General features: G+C 43.4%; 2 protein-coding genes across 8 annotated transcripts in view; both read right to left on the reverse strand.

Annotated features, from left to right (window-relative positions):
* Positions 1-351: 351 nt before the first annotated feature.
* On the reverse strand, positions 352-6,925 carry LOC135551345 (endothelin-1-like). Its single transcript, XM_064982566.1, has 5 exons — positions 6,584-6,925; positions 5,970-6,129; positions 5,713-5,862; positions 5,063-5,305; positions 352-1,530 (listed from the first exon to the last, which is right to left on the reverse strand). The coding sequence occupies exons 1-5, from the start codon at positions 6,642-6,644 to the stop codon at positions 1,410-1,412; spliced, it is 735 nt and encodes a 244-aa protein (XP_064838638.1). The 5' UTR covers positions 6,645-6,925; the 3' UTR covers positions 352-1,409.
* An 8,633-nt stretch (positions 6,926-15,558) lies between these two features.
* LOC135551714 (zinc finger protein 40-like) overlaps positions 15,559-19,393 on the reverse strand; it is a 98,867-nt gene continuing 95,032 nt past the window's right edge. For all 7 annotated transcript variants that reach the window (XM_064982906.1, XM_064982902.1, XM_064982905.1 and 4 more), the window contains one exon: positions 15,559-17,612. In XM_064982906.1, coding sequence (XP_064838978.1) covers positions 16,230-17,612 — 1,383 coding nt within the window. In that variant the 3' untranslated portion in view covers positions 15,559-16,229. The remainder of the gene's footprint in view (positions 17,613-19,393) is intronic.

The following is a 19,393-nucleotide window of genomic DNA, read 5'->3' on the forward strand; positions in this document are numbered from 1 at the left end:
AATATAATGTTTGTGAGTGTGTAACAGACAGATAGGTAAAGGCATTTTAAATAAGTGTGACAATTTATTTCCCTAAGTTTTACCAAAACTATCTTGGCGACAAAATTATTTCACAGAAATTACATACAACATATTATAATATCATGGGCCAATATGACTATAAATGAATGCAATAAATAAGACATAGGGACAGAACAATGTGCATTAAATATATAGTGATGAATTATTATACAATGTGTATAAATATATAATAATTAATTATTATACAATTTGTATTAAATATATAGTGATTAATTATTATACAATGTGTATAAATATATAATAATTAATTATTATACAATTTGTATTAAATATATAGTGATGAATTATTATACAATGTGTATAAATATATAATAATTAATTATTATACAATTTGTATTAAATATATAGTGATTAATTATTATACAATGTGTATTAAATATATAGTGATTATTATACAATGTGTATTACATTTATAGTGATTCATTATTATACAGTGTGTACTAAATGTATAGTGATTCATTAGTATACAATGTGTATTAAATATATTGTGATTCATTATTATACAATGTGTATAGAGAAATCTCAGACAAACAGAGACAGAAATCAATATTAGCAGAAAACTCCCAAGTTCTAATGAATCATTTGGAAAGGTTAGGTCTGTCAAAGGTGGGAAACCTCAGTCAAACTATGACAACACCTGGAATCAATCTGTTGAGTTACTTATGCCAGGCCATAGAGTCAATTCAATAAGTCTATGAGATTGTGATCTTCTTTGAATCCAACATTTTCTTGAAAAGAGCAGACACAAGAGCTTTGGACAGGCTAGAGCAGCAACAGTGCTTCTGACGCTGTTGTGTAAAGTAGCCCGGTGTCTCAAACCCAGCGACAGTCAAAGGAATGTAGAGATTCAAGTTTCAGTCATTCAAGTCATCAGATATGATCTGAAGTTCTGTTTGAAGGTTGCAGTTGAAGTCCAGAAGGTGTGTCCACAGACAGTACATGGGAGGACCATCAAGTGTCCATCCTTGTCTTTAGGATGTCAGTAACGTCGACACCTGTTCCTCTGATCTCTCCTGCTTGTATCTCCGACCGTCTGCATCTCACTGATGAAGAGGGACGCGTTCAGTGGAGAGACTGGACGCGGCACCCACCAGCACAGTCATTCATCCCCTTTCATGACGCACACCATTGAGCCAACATGGGGGTCCAGTGGCAGGCTTCCTGTGGAGAATCCAATGCATCTCCAGGGACCACAGCATATGAGTCCCCAATGGCAGGTGGATAGAAAGAGATGGATGGATCTCTACCCTCTGTGAGTGTGACAGAGTATGTGGACATCTCCCACAAGGTGCGCCTGTGTATCCTCATCTCTCTCCTCATCTCTCTCCTCATCTCTCTTCTCTTGGCTTGTGTCGTTGTTTCACCATCCACCTCTCCAGCAGCAGGCAAGCATTCAATGTGGCCCTTAGAGCTGAGGGGCGAACTGCTTTGTGGTCTCTGTGTTTCACCCTGGAGAAAAATAGGAGAGAACCTGTTAAACACCAATGATCAGACTCAAACAACTTTATTTATCCTCTCAGGGGCTAATTTTAATTAAGACAGTGTAATTCAGGTAATGTTGATTGTGATTGACGTCAATCATCCTAACTAACTACAACCACAAGGTTGGCCTAACCTGTCATGGTGCAGTCAAACAAACATGCTCAGCAATTTACCTTATATGTTTCCATGTTATTAATGTGTCTAACAGAGCAGACTGACAGGGGTTATGTTTCCAACAGAGCAGTCTGACAGGGGTTATGTTTCCAACAGAGCAGTCTGACAGGGGTTATGTTTCTAACAGTGCAGACTGACAGGGGTTATGTTTCTAACAGAGCAGTCTGTCAGGGGTTATGTTTCTAACAGAGCAGACTGACAGGGGTTATGTTTCTAACAGAGCAGTCTGACAGGGGTTATGTTTCTAACAGAGCAGACTGACAGGGGTTATGTTTCTAACAGAGCAGACTGACAGGGGTTATGTTTCTAACAGTGCAGACCGACAGAGGTTATGTTTCTAACAGTGCAGACTGACAGGGGTTATGTTTCTAACAGAGCAGACTGACAGGGGTTATGTTTCTAACAGAGCAGACTGACAGGGGTTATGTTTCTAACAGTGAAGACTGACAGGGGTTATGTTTCTAACAGAGCAGACTGACAGGGGTTATGTTTCTAACAGTGCAGACTGACAGGGGTTATGTTTCTAACAGAGCAGTCTGACAGGGTTATGTTTCTAACAGAGCAGTCTGACAGAGGTTATGTTTCTAACAGTGCAGTCTGACAGGGGTTATGTTTCTAACAGAGCAGACTGACAGGGGTTATGTTTCTAACAGAGCAGTCTGACAGGGGATATGTTTCTAACAGAGCAGTCTGACAGGGGTTATGTTTCTAACAGAGCAGTCTGACAGGGGTTATGTTTCTAACAGTGCAGACTGACAGGGGTTATGTTTCTAACAGAGCAGTCTCTGAGAGCGGTTATGTTTCTAACAGAGCAGTCTGACAGGGGTTATGTTTCTAACAGAGCAGACTGACAGGGGTTATGTTTCTAACAGAGCAGACTGACAGGGGTTATGTTTCTAACAGAGCAGACTGACAGGGGTTATGTTTCTAACAGAGCAGACTGACAGGGGTTATGTTTCTAACAGAGCAGACTGACAGGGGTTATGTTTCTAACAGAGCAGTCTGACAGGGGTTATGTTTCTAACAGAGCAGTCTGACAGGGGTTATGTTTCTAACAGTGCAGACTGAAAGGGGTTATGTTTCTAACAGAGCAGACTGACAGGGGTTATGTTTCTAACAGTGCAGAACGACAGGGGTTATGTTTCTAACAGTGAAGACTGACAGGGGTTATGTTTCTAACAGAGCAGACTGACAGGGGTTATGTTTCTAACAGAGCAGACTGACAGGGGTTATGTTTCTAACAGAGCAGACTGACAGGGGTTATGTTTCTAACAGAGCAGACTGACAGGGGTTATGTTTCTAACAGAGCAGTCTGACAGGGATTATGTTTCTAACAGAGCAGTCTGTCAGGGGTTATGTTTCTAACAGTGCAGACTGACAGGGGTTATGTTTCTAACAGAGCAGTCTGACAGGGGTTATGTTTCTAACAGAGCAGTCTGTCAGGGGTTATGTTTCTAACAGTGCAGACTGACAGGGGTTATGTTTCTAACAGAGCAGACTGACAGGGGTTATGTTTCTAACAGAGCAGACTGACAGGGGTTATGATTCTAACAGAGCAGACTGACAGTGGTTATGTTTCTAACAGAGCAGACTGACAGGGGTTATGTTTCTAACAGTGCAGACTGACAGGGGTTATGTTTCTCATCTAAACATGATGATACGTGAAAGGAGATGTGACAGAGCAGACTGACAGGGGTTATGTTTCTAACAGTGCAGACTGACAGGGGTTATGTTTCTAACAGTGCAGACTGACAGGGGTTATGTTTCTAACAGAGCAGTCTGACAGGGGTTATGTTTCTAACAGAGCAGATTGACAGGGGTTATGTTTCTAACAGAGCAGATTGACAGGGGTTATGTTTCTAACAGTGCAGACTGACGGGGTTATGTTTCTAACAGTGCAGACTGACAGAGGTTATGTTTCTAACAGAGCAGACTGACAGGGGTTATGTTTCTAACAGAGCAGACTGACAGGGGTTATGTTTATAACAGTGCAGACTGACAGGGGTTATGTTTCTAACAGAGCAGTCTGACAGAGGTTATGTTTCTAACAGTGCAGACTGACAGGGGTTATGTTTCTAACAGAGCAGACTGACAGGGGTTATGTTTCTAACAGAGCAGACTGACAGGGGTTATGTTTATAACAGTGCAGACTGACAGGGGTTATGTTTCTAACAGAGCAGACTGACAGGGGTTATGTTTCTAACAGTGCAGACTGACAGGGGTTATGTTTCTCATCTAAACATGATGATACGTGAAAGGAGATGTGACAGAGCAGACTGACAGGGGTTATGTTTCTAACAGTGCAGACTGACAGGGGTTATGTTTCTAACAGTGCAGACTGACAGGGGTTATGTTTCTAACAGAGCAGTCTGACAGGGGTTATGTTTCTAACAGAGCAGATTGACAGGGGTTATGTTTCTAACAGAGCTAACAGAGCAGTCTGACAGAGGTTATGTTTCTAACAGTGCAGTCTGACAGGGTTTATGTTTCTAACAGTGCAGACTGACAGGGGTTATGTTTCTAACAGTGCAGACTGACAGGGGTTATGTTTCTAACAGTGCAGACTGACAGGGGTTATGTTTATAACAGTGCAGACTGACAGGGGTTATGTTTCTAACAGAGCAGACTGACAGGGGTTATGTTTCTAACAGTGCAGTCTGACAGGGTTATGTTTCTAACAGAGCAGACTGACAGGGGTTATGTTTCTAACAGTGCAGACTGAAAGGGGTTATGTTTCTAACAGAGCAGTCTGACAGGGGTTATGTTTCTAACAGAGCAGTCTGTCAGGGGTTATGTTTCTAACAGAGCAGTCTGACAGGGGTTATGTTTCTAACAGAGCAGTCTGACAGGGGTTATGTTTCTAACAGAGCAGACTGACAGGGGTTATGTTTCTAACAGAGCAGTCTGACAGGGGTTATGTTTCTAACAGAGCAGTCTGTCAGGGGTTATGTTTCTAACAGAGCAGTCTGACAGGGGTTATGTTTCTAACAGAGCGGATTGACAGGGGGTTATGTTTCTAACAGTGCAGACTGACAGGGGTTATGTTTCTAACAGAGCGGATTGACAGGGGGTTATGTTTCTAACAGTGCAGACTGACAGGGGTTATGTTTCTAACAGAGCAGTCTGACAGGGGTTATGTTTCTAACAGAGCAGTCTCTGAGAGCGGTTATATATATATATACTTCTGCAAGGGGCTGATACATGTCTTGGTAGTCTGAGTCTGGGTGTGTAACTTCCATATCACATCTCCCACATAAAGAAAAGATACTAAGAAGATGTTTGTTTCTTTGTTTCTTTTCAGTCTAAGCAGAGTGGTTTCTCTTACCTTTGAATCCTAGACGTTTTGGCTGCCAGCTTGAGTTTGCACTGCCGCCTCCCAGCATACTCAGCAAGGGTGGGACGGATCACGGTGTCTGGCACGCGACGGATCACGGTGTCTGGCACCGGACGGATCACGGTGTCTGGCACGGGATGGATCACGGTGTATGGCACGGGACGGATCACGGTGTCTGGCACGGGACGGATCACGGTGTCTGACACAGGACTGATCACTGCTGCTGTCTCGTATCTAAAGAAAGAAAGAGCGAACGTGTACAATACATGAGCATTGAGTAGACGTTCCATGAGTCCTTATGGTTTCGCAACATTTAAGGGAAAAAATAACACGACGACGTGTAAACGTGTTCACACAGGTTACGGTGATTTGCGTTGTTGGCAGCAGCTCAAATGAGAATCGAACTGAATAGATCACCAAGATAAATAGAGACGTATATTTGAAATAATGCTACCAAACACAAAATGTGATGTATTTATCGTAATGTGTACAGGCTACAATGTTACAACATCCACGTTGCAGTAATGGAATGGAACAAGCGTAATTACCCCCAAATAGCAGGCTAATGCCATTATGCAAATAGGTTCTGACAAGTTAGAACTAAATAAAGTGGTGTGTTAATATTTTGCAACGTGTTATACCTGAGGTGATTTTCCAGCTGACAGAATCTTATACACGTGCCGTCATCTTCGCTGACGCACTTACATCGAGGGTCCTGTTTGGAGACCTCGGGATCCTTGATTGCGCGCTTCTTTCTAGATGCGTTGCCCAGTCCGTAGGAAACCACGCGCCTAAATACATGAACGAAATCATTAGCCAACTGTAACCAAGCCAGCCAGTTACATTACATGGAATTAATAGAATAGAACCGATAGAATCGGTTGGAAAAGTGACGTACTCTGGCGTGTTGACCCATATGATGTCCAGATGACAGAAGTAAACGCACTCCTTGTCTAGGAACGTCGCGCAGGAGCATCGCTTGTTCCTGATGTGGCGCACTGGCACCGGGGTGGCTGGGGTGGCTACCGCTGTTTCTTTTCCCATAGGGGCAGATGTAACTGTCAAGGAGAAAGTATCATGGCATGTTAATTATAACCAATATTGAATCTTTGACAGAAATTGTCTCATGCGTATAATGTTATGACGGGATACTCGGAATGTCAATGTCTTGCTGCAGTAACCTAGCCACCTGTTTGCACAGTCAAATGCCTAAAACGCAGTGCTTATAAGTTCGACAACCTAATCCTTTTCTTCATAATGTTCACACATATAATATTATAACAATATCACAACAATTAATAATCAAATATGTTACTTATATGACTTCACAGGGGATTCGAGTATTTAGGAGTATTATTCATTGTTATATTATTATTTTGTTCATTATCTACTATTATCTTATTATACTTGCACTGATTTGACCGTTTATGTTGAAAGAAATACTGAAACACACATCTATAGCCTATTCAAGAGTTAGGCTAACAAAACATGAGTCTCTTTGCAAGATCTTACCTGTTTGTACAATTCCAGAGTACACAATTGACAACACGGAGAAAAATATTCTTAAATCCATCTTGATATTTCTTCAGTCCAGAAAGAATAACCTTTTCACAAAATTGAATATTCCTTGGTCAAGGACAAAGTTCCAAAAAGCGACACAGTGCAACTGCGTACGTTTGGATACAAGTTACCTCTTTACGAAAGAGCGCAAAAGCATACCACTTGCACTGTTCTGTCAGTGGATCCACGTCTGCCTTCTGTACTTTATATACTAAGCACTCACCTCCTCCCCCCCTCTCCCCTTCAGTCGCGTGTAAACAAGTTGGTCCTTTGGCTTATTCGTAGACAATGCTGTTTGTTAATATTCACCGACAAGCAACGTGCAAACCAAGATAAGAACTTAGAAATTCCTCGATTCCGAGGGAGGGATGGAGACACCGGTTGGCGGGCGACGGCGCAAGCCAAGTTCTGAATAGGGAACTGAAGAGGTAAATGCGCTGCTGGGACACTAGATGGAGATAAAGTATCGATAGATGAGCTTGTTGACATCGCCAGTCCTCGAGAGATCATCTACAATTATTTTAAATGTTAACCACAGACGTTAAGTTCTGCTTGACTTGACTATAATTAATATATATATCATTCAATATACATAGAATATATATTTATTTGTGATTGACCGAATAATTCGAACTAAAGTATATCTTGAAGACATCCAACATCAAGGGAATATATGTCATTGCAACAAGAGCCAACTCGATGCAATTTATTCTAATGAATCCTACGGTAGACTATTACGCGGGAATTGCGGGCTACATTGGTGGTTATGGCACTCCAAATGTTACCTATGATTAGATGCTTTAGCCAGAATGGCGCAGAGTGCATTTTCCCTCTGCCAAACTAAAGATGGTACCCTGTGTCTATAGAGACAACCAAGTTATCGTTACCCATTGTGTATTTATTCCTCCTGTTATTATGTTTATATTATTTATGTTTTATTCTCTCTGCATTGATGGTAAGGGCCCCTAAGTAAGCGTTTCACTGTTGGTCTACACCAGTGGTTTAAAGTATTTAAACATACTTTAAAGTACTACTTAAGTAGTTTATTGGGTGGGTATCTGTACTTTACTATTTATTTTTTTGACAACTTTTAGTTTCAATACACTACATTACATACACACTACATACTTTTTACTCCATACATTTTCCTTGACACCCAAACGTTACATTTTGAATGCTTAGCAGGACAGGAAAATGGTCTAATTCACACACTTATCAAGAGAACATCCCTGGCCATCACTACTGCCTCTGGTCTGGTGGACTCACTAAACAGAGAACATCCCTGGTCATCACTACTGCCTCTGGTCTGGTGGACTCACTAAACAGAGAACATCCCTGGTCATCACTACTGCCTCTGGTCTGGTGGACTCACTAAACACAAATGCCTTCTTTGTAAAGGATGTTTGAGTGTGCCCCTGCCTATCTGTATATAAAAATAAAAACATGAAAATCGTCCCGTTTGGTTTGCTTAATATAAGAAATGTGAATTGATTTATACATTTACTTTTACTTTGATACTTAAGTATATTATAGCAATTACATTTACTTTTGATACTTAAGTCTATTTAAAACCAATTACTTTTAGACTTTTATTCAAGTAGTATTTTACTGGGGGACTTTCACTTTGACTTGAGTCATTTTCTTTTAAAGGTATCTTTACTTTTACTCAAATATTACAATTGCCGATACTTTTTCCACCACTGGTGGACATGTTGTTTACGTAGCATGTGACAAATACATTTGATTTGATGGTGTGAAAAGGTAGCGACCCTGTCACTCTTGCACACAGCTTGGAAGTAGGAATAGGCTATATTGCAGCTCGTTTCTTAACGGCTTTAACGGAAAACATTGTTGATGACACCCCCCCATGTACTTTATCCTGGTTTTATTCATCTTTTTTTTTTTAAATTGAACCTTTATTTTACTAGGCAAGTCATTTAAGAACAAAGTCTTATTCACAATGACGGCCTACCCCGGGCCAATCATGCACCGCCCTATGGGACTCCCAATCACAGCCGGATGTAATGCAGTCTGGATTTGAACCAGGGACTTCGAACCAGGGACTACAGTGACGCCTCTTACACTGAGACCTTAGACCTCTGCGTCACTCGGGAGGTATACTGTCATAAAGGTTAGCATATATGCAATGAACCAAACTGTTTTTGCATGTTATTTTGAGTGTGACAATTGAAGGGATAGTTCACCTAAATTACAAAATGATGAGTTGCTGGTTTGAAGACCCAAGCCGAAATCTGTCGATGTGTCTTTGAGAAAGGCACTGAACCCTAATCTGTAAACCATCTGTTGTCCAGGTAGGACAGCAACCCACTCTCTGAACCCTAATCTGTAAACCATCTGTTGTCCAGGTAGGACAACAACCCACTCACTGAACCCTAATCTGTAAACCATCTGTTGTCCAGGTAGGACAACAACCCACTCTCTGAACCCTAATCTGTAAACCATCTGTTGTCCAGGTAGGACAACAACCCACTCACTGAACCCTAATCTGTAAACCATCTGTTGTCCAGGTAGGACAACAACCCACTCTCTGAACCCTAATCTGTAAACCATCTGTTGTCCAGGTAGGACAACAACCCACTCTCTGAACCCTAATCTGTAAACCACCTGTTGTCCAGGTAGGACAACAACCCACTCACTGAACCCTAATCTGTAAACCATCTGTTGTCCAGGTAGGACAACAACCCACTCTTTGTTTTTTTTTTACCCACTCAACCCACTCTCTTGCTACTGTTTGAAATGCTAACTTTATAACATTTGTGGCACAAATCCAATGCAAGGCAATTAGCATTTCCATGCTTCATATCCACATCATCTATAAGTAACATCATTGAATACATTTTTTGATACTTTAGGATGAGTTGGACATGCTAATATGCTAATATACAGTGCATTCAGAAAATATTCAGACCCCTTGACATTTTCCAAATTTTCCAGCCTTATTCTAAAATGGATTAAATTGTTTTCCCCCCTCATCAATCTACATACAATATACCATAATGACAAAGCAAAAACATTTTTTAGAAATTTCAGCAAATTTCTAAAAAATGTAAACTGAAATATCACATTTACATAAGTATTCAGACCCTTTACTCAGTACTTTGTTGATGCACCTTTGGCAGCGATTACAGCCTTGAGTCTTCTTGGGTATGATACTACAAGCTTGGTACACCTGTATTTGGGGAGTTTCTCCCATTTTTCTCTGCAGATCCTCTCAACCTCTGTCAGGTTGGATGGGGAGCGTCGCTGCACATCTATTTTCAGGTCTCTCCAGAGATGTTCGATCGAGTTCAAGACCGGGCTCTGGCTGGGCCACTCAAGGACATTCAGAGACTTGTCCCGAAGCCACTCCTGCGTTGTCTTAGCAGTGTGCTTAGGATCGTTGTCCTGTTGGAAGGGGAACCTTCGCCCCAGTCTGAGGTCCTGAGCGCTCTGGAGCAGGTTTTCATCAAGGATCTCTCTGTACTTTGCTCTGTTCATCTTTCCCTCGATCCTGACTAGTCTCCTAGTCCCTGCCACTGAAAAACATCCCCACAGCATGATGCTGCATCCACCATGCTTCACCATATGGATGGTGCCAGGCTTCCTCCAGAAGAGAAGCTTGTAGAAACATCTTAAGGATGATCAATGGAAACAGGATGCACCTGAGCTCAATTTCGAGTCTCATAGCAAAGTTTTTTTTTTTTTTTTTTTTTTTATACATTTTCAAAAATGTCTAAAAACCTGTTTTCACTTTCTCATTATTGGATATTGTGTGTAGATTGACGAGGGGAAAGACATATTTAATACATATTAGAATAAGGCTGTAATGTAACAAAATGTGGAAAAAGTCAAGGGGTCTGAATACTTTCCAAATGCACAGAAGGTACCATTGACTTGCATTGGATTTGTGCCACAAATGTTAAAATGTTAGACTACAAATAGTGCTCTTGTAGGGGAGACCAGGGTAACACGTGTAACACGATTATATATTTTTTGTCAATTTCTCAGAGATTGTTTGAGCTTCTACATTCAAAATGTGATAGGAAGAACTTCTATTCTGTCTGCTATAACTTGGTATTGGTGTTATCTCTTTACATCCAACAGTCAACGTGTCACTTTGTCTCAAATGTTACAATTTAAACCACCTCATGGGTCAGTTGTAACAGGGCTTGGGGTGAAACATTACCCCACCTCCTGGGTCAGTTGTAACAGGGCTTGGGGTGAAATCTTATCCCACCTGCTGGTTCAGTTGTAACAGGGCTTGGGGTGGTATGTAACCATTTGAAAGAATGTTTCAATCATGACATGCAACTAGATATTGAAAGTCTTTATTGAGAAGATTTTGTTCAGAAATATTAATACGTTTTGTGAATCTAATTACAAAGGTGATGACATCACAAAAATATTACTTTCTTACCTCAAAATCTGTTTTTTTTTGTCAATCAAACCTGCAGAGTCGATCACAGGGTTTTGTTTCTTCATATGAGGGTTGAGGACTAAACTGAGCGTGTGCACAACGAGACATAATTTGAGCTTGTTCCTGATTGGCAGATATCGAGAGCGTTACAACTATCCCTGTCTTCCCTAGTCTATTTGACCAGAGATCGAGATGCACATTGGCTTAATGATGGAGTGTTCCATGTGGTGGGAACTGGGGGGGATACAAAGTGGTACAACCTCAAGTAAAACATCCTGAAACAGCTCTGACAGGCCTAATCAAGTGCTTGGTTTTACATTTTCCATTGGCCAGGAAACAGATGGGTTAAATTCCAAATGGCACCCTGTTCCCTTTACGGTGCACTACGTTTGACCAGGGCCAATAGATACCGTTTGGGACACGACGCCTTGTGTTCCTGGCTGCAGGACATCAGCCTGTGATGGAGGGTCCAGAGCCTGTTCCCTATTCATCAGAGCCTTATGAAGCTGCTTCATAGCCGACAACCCTATAGTCATCCCCTCAAAGGGCCTTGGCTGGAGCTAGCATAACACCACAAAGCATAACACCACAAGGTTGCTTTGGTGTTGCATACCCCCCCACCCCTTTCACTCTCATGTACTCTTCTCTGTCTGTCTGTCTCTTTCTGTCCGTCTGTCTCCCTTTCTGCCTGTCTCTCTATCTCTCTGTCTGTCTCTCTCACTCCCGCTCTCTGTCTGTCCGTCTGTCTCCCTTTCTGCCTGTCTCTCTATCTCTCTGTCTGTCTCTCTCACTCCCGCTCTCTTTCTGTCCGTCTGTCTCCCTTTCTGCCTGTCTATCTCTCTGTCTGTCTCTCTCACTCCCGCTCTCTGTCTGTCCGTCTGTCTCCCTTTCTGCCTGTCTCTCTATCTCTCTGTCTGTCTCTCTCACTCCCGCTCTCTTTCTGTCCGTCTGTCTCCCTTTCTGTCTGTCTCTCTATCTCTCTGTCTGTCTCTCTCACTCCCGCTCTCTGTCTGTCCGTCTGTCTCCCTTTCTGCCTGTCTCTCTATCTCTCTCCCGCTCTGTCTCCCTTTCTGTCTGTCTCTCTATCTCTCTGTCTGTCTCTCTCTCTCTGCCTCTATCTGTCTGTCTCTGATTTGCTGGGTATTTTAGCTACAGCAACATCCTCTCACCTGCTCCACTATGCCCAGGACATCAGCATTGAGGGTGGTCGTCCTCTAGGCGTCTCTGTAACCTCACCCCAGGATCCTCTATTCCCGAGACCAAAACGGAGTAACAGACAGAGCCAGACTCCCTCTCTCCGGCCATGACAGGCTGATGATTCACTTCTGCATCCCAAATGACGCCCTATTCTCAATATAGTGCGCTACTGTTGACCAGAGCCCCAAAATAGTGCACTATGCAGGGAATAGGGTGCCATTTGGGATGCACGACCAATCTACTGGGGTAATGAGAAGTTTTACTGTAATCCCATTGAGATGAGCACAAAGTTCCTTCCCTCTCTGGTCTGGTTTAGTATTTTGTATTTATTATGGATCCCCATTAGCTGCTGCCAAGGCAGCAACTACTCTTCCTGGGGTCCGGGCAAAATTAAGGCAGTTTATACAATTTTAAAAACATTACAATACATTTATTACAGAATTCACAACACACTAAGAGTGTGCCCTCAGGCCCATACTCCACTACCACGTATCTACAACGCAAAATCCATGTATACATGTGTGTATTGTGCGTATGTTATCATGTGTGTGTGTGTAATCATGTGTATAGTGCGTATGTTATCATGTGTGTGTGTGTGTAATCAAGTGTATAGTGCGTATGTTATCATGTGTGTGTGTAATCATGTGTATAGTGCGTATGTTATCATGTGTGTGTGTGTAATCATGTGTATAGTGCGTATGTTATCATGTGTGTGTGTGTAATTATGTGTATTGTGTGTATGTTATCGTGTGTGTGTGTAATCATGTGTATTGTGCGTATGTTATCATGTGTATAGTGTGTAATCATGTGTATAGTGTGTATGTTATCATGTGTGTGTGTGTAATCATGTGTATAGTGCGTATGTTATCATGTGTGTGTGTCTGTGCCATGTGTATAGTGCGTATGTTATCATGTGTGTGTGTTCCAATCATGTGTATAGTGCGTATGTTATCATGTGTGTGTGTAATCATGTGTATTGTGCGTATGTTATCATGTGTATAGTGTGTAATCATGTGTATAGTGTGTATGTTATCATGTGTGTGTGTGTAATCATGTGTATTGTGCGTATGTTATCACATGTGTGTGCATGTGTCTGTGCCTATGTTTGTGTTACTTCACTGTCCCTGCTGTTCCATGAGGTGTATTTTTACCTGCTTTTTAAAATCTGATTCTACAGCTTGCATCAGTTATCTGATGTGGAATAGAGTTCCATGTAGTCATGGCTCTATGTAGTACTGTGGAATAGAGTTCCATGTAGTCATGGCTCTATGTAGTACTGTGGAATAGAGTTCCATGTCGTCATGGCTCTATGTAGTACTGTGGAATAGAGTTCCATGTCGTCATGGCTCTATGTAGTACCGTGAATTAGAGTTCCATGTAGTCATGGCTCTATGTAGTACCGTGTACTTCCCATAGTCTGTTCTGGACTTGGGGACTGTGAAGAGACGTCTGGTGACATGTCTTGTGGGTATGCATGGGTGTCCGAGCTGTGTGCTAGTAATTTAAACAGACAGCTTGGTACCTTCAACTTGTCAACACCTCTTACAAGAACAAGTATTTAGGAAGTCAATCGCTCTTCCACTTTGTGCCATGAGAGATTGACATGCATGTCATTAATGTTATCTCACTGTGTACTGTTCTGAGCCAACTACAATTTTCCCAAGTCCCTCTTTGTGGCACCTGACCACACTACTGAACAGTAGTCCAAGTGCAACAAAACCAGGGCCTTGTTGATAGTGTTGTTAAGAAGGCAGAGCAGCGCTTTATTATGGACAGACTTCTCCCCATCTTAGCTACTGTTGTTTCAATATGTTTTGACCATGACAGTTTTACAACCCAGGGTTACTCCAAGCAGCTTAGCTACCTCAACTTGCTCAATTTCCACATGATTCATTACGAGATGTAGTTGAGGTTTAGGGTTTAGTGAATGCTTTGTCCCAAATACAATGCTTTTAGTTTTGGAAATATTTAGGACTAACTTATTCCTTGCCACCCACTCTGAAACTACCTGCAGCTCTTTGTTGAGTGTTGCAGTCATTTCAGTCGCTGTAGTAGCTGACGTGTATAGTGTTGAGTCATCCGCATACATAGACATACTGGACTTACTCAAAGCCAGTGGCATGTCGTTAGTTAAGATTGAAAAAAGGGGCCTAAACAGCTGCCCTGGGGAATTCCTGCTTCTACCTGGATTATGTTTGAGAGGCTTCCATTGAAGAACAACTTCTGTGTTCTGTTCGACAAGTAACTCTTTATCCACATTATAGCAGGGGGTGTAAAGCCATAACACATACGTTTTTCCAGCAGCACACTGTGATCGATAATGTCAAAAGCTGCACTGAAGTCTAACAAGACAGCCCCCCCACAATCATTTTATTGTCTATTTCTCTCAGCCAATCATCAGTCATGTGTGTAAGTGCCGTGCTTGTTGAGTGTCCTTCCCAATATGCGTGCTGAAAGTCTGTGGTCAATTTGCTTTCTATGAAATAGCATTGCATCTGGTCAAGCACAGAGGTTTGATGTCCCCCTCAATCTCTGGTCTGGTTTAAGAGATCTGATGTCCTCCTCCCTCTCTGGTCTGGTTCGACAGATGTTTGATTATATCTGTTGGGTCAATGCCCACCGACATCCTCTCGTTCCTGATGAAAATGACTATTTTCCGTGAAATAAGAAAGCGCTGTTGAGAGCAAGTGCAACTATTAGGCTGACTGGAACATGATGTAATACAGAACATTGTGTAACAGTGGATTTGAAGACGTTAACATTGAACTGTTGAGTCTTTTATGTATCCTTTATTTAAACTAGGCAAGTCAGTTAAGAACAAATTCTTATTTACAATGACGGCCTACGCCGGCCAAACCCGGACGACGCTGGGCTAATTGTGCACCACCCCCTATGGGACTCGGCCAGTTTTGATATAGCCTGGAATTGAAACAGGGTCTGTAGTGACGCCTCTAACAGTGAGACTGACGCGCCACTCAGGAGCCCAGGCTGTTACAGTACGATTGAGAGTTGAATTACACGTTGATTTTAACAAATTGTCGACAATTTGTTTTCATCCATGAACATTCAGTGAAATACTTCCGAGAATGTAATGTACTGTATTTAAAGTCCTGTTCTCAGTGTAGTATAGATTGAAGTCATGTAGATGGAAGGTCAATGCATAGTAAAAGAAAAATGCATTGAAGTACTGTTTAATCATCTAAACATAATTAGATATTTTTCCCCAATTCAATTTTATTTTAATTTTGTTGTATTAAATTGTGGAAACATGATATTTGCATCGGAGACAAAAAAAAAAAACTGAATAAAAATGTATGTTTGTAAACAAAGTTTTACTGATACAGTTGATAATAATAGTGATACTGCAATGAAAAGCTACCATATTACACATACCTGTGGACATGAACCATCATGGGCACTACATGGAATATACTGTAATAAATAGTTGAACACAACGTCTGTACGCAGAAACAATGCCCCAAATCCATAGAAATGTCCAAGTACAACACATTCATTTTTTTCTCTCATAAATTTACAATTGACATTAAAACTTTCCAAAATAAAACCGGTAAGGTACATTTTCTTCTATTTAGTTCCATTTCATTGAAATAAAACACAAGCAACTACTGAATTTGTAAGGTATTATTTACAGGTTCCTAAAACAAGCAACTACGAAAAAGGCACAATTGTCTATACAACATGTACAACAACAAAAAAATTGTCTGGAGCTGACAAAAAAGTTAAAAGATCATTATCATAAGCATCTATTGATTGCACATACAATATGAATGTCAGAAACTGTGCTTTGAAGGGTGATTTGCAGAGAAACAAACCCACCCTGAAGTGTTTTCAGTCTTAGAAAGTAACAACCATTACAAAATAAGAACATTGATAAGTAGCCTGGTTAACCAGATTTAACGTTGCGATCACCATTGTAAACTCAGCATTCAGTCTGGTTTTAACTAGGCTATTCGGTTGGGGGTTTCAGGTGGCGATGACCAGTCTGTCCTCATCATCGCTGGATGCTGAGTCATCATTGTAGTCTTCCGTTTCCTGCTGTCGTGAGAGCATCGACTGCCTCCGAGGTGTGACAGGCTCACTGGCTCCCTCTGCTGGAGGATTCTTATCCCCCTCCAGGCCCCTGTCAGGGGCTGGAGCTGGGGCTGGAGCTGGAGCTAGAGGTGGAGCTTGAGCTGGAGCTGGGGCTAGAGGTGGAGCTAGAGCTGGGGCTGGAGGTGGAGCTAGAGCTGGGGCTGGAGCTGGAGCGGAGCCTGGAGCTGGAGCTGAGGCTGGGGCGTGCTGTGCAAGCGATGTTGTTACCCTCTCTTTCTTTTCTGAAGTCTGTGTGTCATCGGAGCCTCTGGAACCTCCGGAACCCCCCGGCCCCGATCTGATGGATCTGCTGCATGATGATGCCAATTCCTGTGCGAGACTTCCCCTCAGGGTGGCGGTGGGAGGGGAAGCAGCAGACAGACAGCTGACTGAGGGTTCGGTTTCAGTCTGAGAGGAGGGCTGTGGGGTCCGTGGGGCTGCTGGGGCATCGGGGCTGCCCTGTCTCTCAAAGGGTCCAGCGAGGGGAATGAGGCCGGAGAGGGGGCTGAGGGTGGGAACGGCGATGTTGAGGATCTGCAGGCTGGGGATGTGGGTGTGGTGGTGGGGGACTGTCCTGCTCTGGGAGGTGGAGGTGTGAGCCAGGACCTGCAGGCCCAAGGTGGCATTGAGCGACAGGCCATGTTGGGATAGCAGCTGGGTGGAGGTCAGACCTTCTGAGCTGGTCAGGGTCAGAGTCTCCAGACCCATGGACTGCAGCGTGTGGTGGGAGGCCCTGAGGGCCGGTAGACCAGCCACCTGCCCCAGCCCAGTCACCTGCCCCAGCCCAGCCACCTGCCCAAGGGGGAAGCAGGGCATGATACTACTGATTGGCTCCTGGACCACCAGAGGCTGGTTGACAGGGGATGAGGGACTCACCATACCATCGGGCTCAGGGGAGTTAGAGGTGTTGGGGAATGGGAGGGGGCTGGTGTTCCGGTGGATGACGCTCACGGCGGGGATGGTGAGCTGGACAGGGCCAGCCTGGATGGGCACGAAGGTGGAATAGGCTGCCAGGCTAGCGGGAACCAGCTGGATGCCCCTCACGGGGACCATGCTGTAGGGGGAGTGTGAGGGCTGCTGGGAGTGCAGAGGCAAGTGGCTGAAGAGGTGGGTGTTGGTCCCCTGTGTGGCCCCTGGTCCTTGGGTCGGACGCTGGGAAGGAAAGTGCAAGGGGCTGTAGGAGGATGTCTGGAGGCTATAGGAGGAGGTCTGAGTGCTGACATCTGTCCCGACAGTGACACCTGGGTCACTCACTGACAGGGCCAAAGTGCCATCCTGGGAAAGAACAAAATGAAAACGAGTAATTATGACCTTTACCTACTGCATGACTGATCTGGAAACAGGACCAACACTGAACACACTCCTCATGCCTTTTCACATGAACAACTCATTAAAAAGACACGAGAAGACGATACATCACATGGTCAAAAGTAAGTGGACACCTACTTGTCAAACATCTCATTCCAAAACCAAAAGCATTACTATGGAGTTGGTCCCCCCCTTTGCTGCTATAACAGTCTCCACTTTTCAGGGAAGGCTTTCCAGTAGATGTTGGAACATTGCTGTGGGGATTTGCTGCCATTCAGCCACAAGAACATTCGTGAGGTTGGGCACTGATGTTGAGCGATTAGGACAGGCTCACATTCATCCCAAAGGTGTTAGATGGGGTTGAGGTCAGGGCTCTATGCTGGGCAGTCAAGTTCTTCCATACTGATCACAACAAATCATTTCTGTATGGACCTCGCTTTGTGCATGGTGGGTATTGTAATGCTGAAACATTACAATGTTTCCACCTTGGGTTGTGCCGTGGCGGAGATCTTTGTGGGCTATACTCGGCCTTGTCTCAGGATGGTAAGTTGGTGGTTGAGGATATCCCTCTAGTGGTGTGGGGGCTGTGCTTTGGCAAAGTGGGTGGGATTATATCCTTCCTGTTTGGCCCTGTCCGGGGGTATCATCGGATGGGGCCACAGTGTCTCCTGACCCCTCCTGTCTCAGCCTCCAGTATTTATGCTGCAGTAGTTTATGTGTCGGGGGGCTAGGGTCAGTTTGTTATATCTGGAGTACTTCTCCTGTCTTATCCGGTGTCCTGTGTGAATTTAAGTATGCTCTCTTGAATTCTATCTTTCTTACTCTCTCTTGGAAGACCTGAGCCCTTGGACCATGCCTCAGGACTACCTGGCATGATGACTCCTTGCTGTCCCCAGTCCACCTGGCCATGCTGCTGCTCCAGTTTCAACTGTTCTGCCAGCGGCTATGGAATCCTGACCAGTTCACCGGACGTGCTACCTGTCCCAGACCTTTTATTTGACCATGCTGGTAATTTATGAACAATTGAACATCTTGGCCATGTCTGTTATAATCTCCACCCGGCACAGCCAGAAGAGGACTGGCCACCCCTCATAGCCTGGTTCCCCTCTAGGTTTCTTCCTATGTTTTGGACTTTCTATTGAGTTTTTTCTAGCCAACGTGCTTCAACACCTGCATTGTTTGCTGGGGTTTTAGGCTGGGTTTCTGTACAGCACTTTGAGATATCAGCTGATGTACGAAGGGCTATATAAATACATTTGATTTGATTTGAAACAGGAAAGGGCCTTCCCCAAACTGTTGCCACAAAGTTTAGGAAGCACAGAATTGTCAAAAATATTATTTTATGCAGTCGCGTTAAGATTTCCCTTCACTGAAACTAAGGGGCCGAGCCCAACCATGAAAAACAGACCCAAACCATTATTCCCATCCACCAAACTTTACAGTTGGCACTCTGTATTCGGGCAGACGTTCTCCTGGCATTCGCCAATCCCAGATTCGTCTGTAGGACTGCCAGATGGTGAAGCATGATTCATCACTCCAGAGAACGCGTCTCCACTGCTCTGGACTCCAATGGTAGCAAACTTTACACCACTCCAGCCAACACTTGGCATTGCGCATGGTGATCTTAGGCTTGTGTGTGGACGCTCGGCCATGGAAACCAGTTTCATGAAGCTCCTGACTAATATTTCTTGTGCTGTTGCTTCCAGAGCCAGTTTGGAACTCAGTAGTGAGTGTTGCAACCGAGGACA

Source organism: Oncorhynchus masou, chromosome 13 (assembly GCF_036934945.1).
Source record: "Oncorhynchus masou masou isolate Uvic2021 chromosome 13, UVic_Omas_1.1, whole genome shotgun sequence".
NCBI classification, from domain to species: Eukaryota; Metazoa; Chordata; class Actinopteri; order Salmoniformes; family Salmonidae; genus Oncorhynchus; species Oncorhynchus masou.

Excerpts from the sequence above, each read along its gene's own strand:
- LOC135551345 (XM_064982566.1), bottom strand. The coding sequence starts at position 6,644 with ATGGATTTAAGAATATTTTTCTCCGTGTTGTCAATTGTGTACTCTGGA. Across the intron at positions 5,863-5,969 it reads ATATGGGTCAACACGCCAGA|GCGCGTGGTTTCCTACGGAC; the intron begins GTACGTCACTTT and ends TCATGTATTTAG. Across the intron at positions 5,306-5,712 it reads CAGCTGGAAAATCACCTCAG|ATACGAGACAGCAGCAGTGA; the intron begins GTATAACACGTT and ends TTCTTTCTTTAG.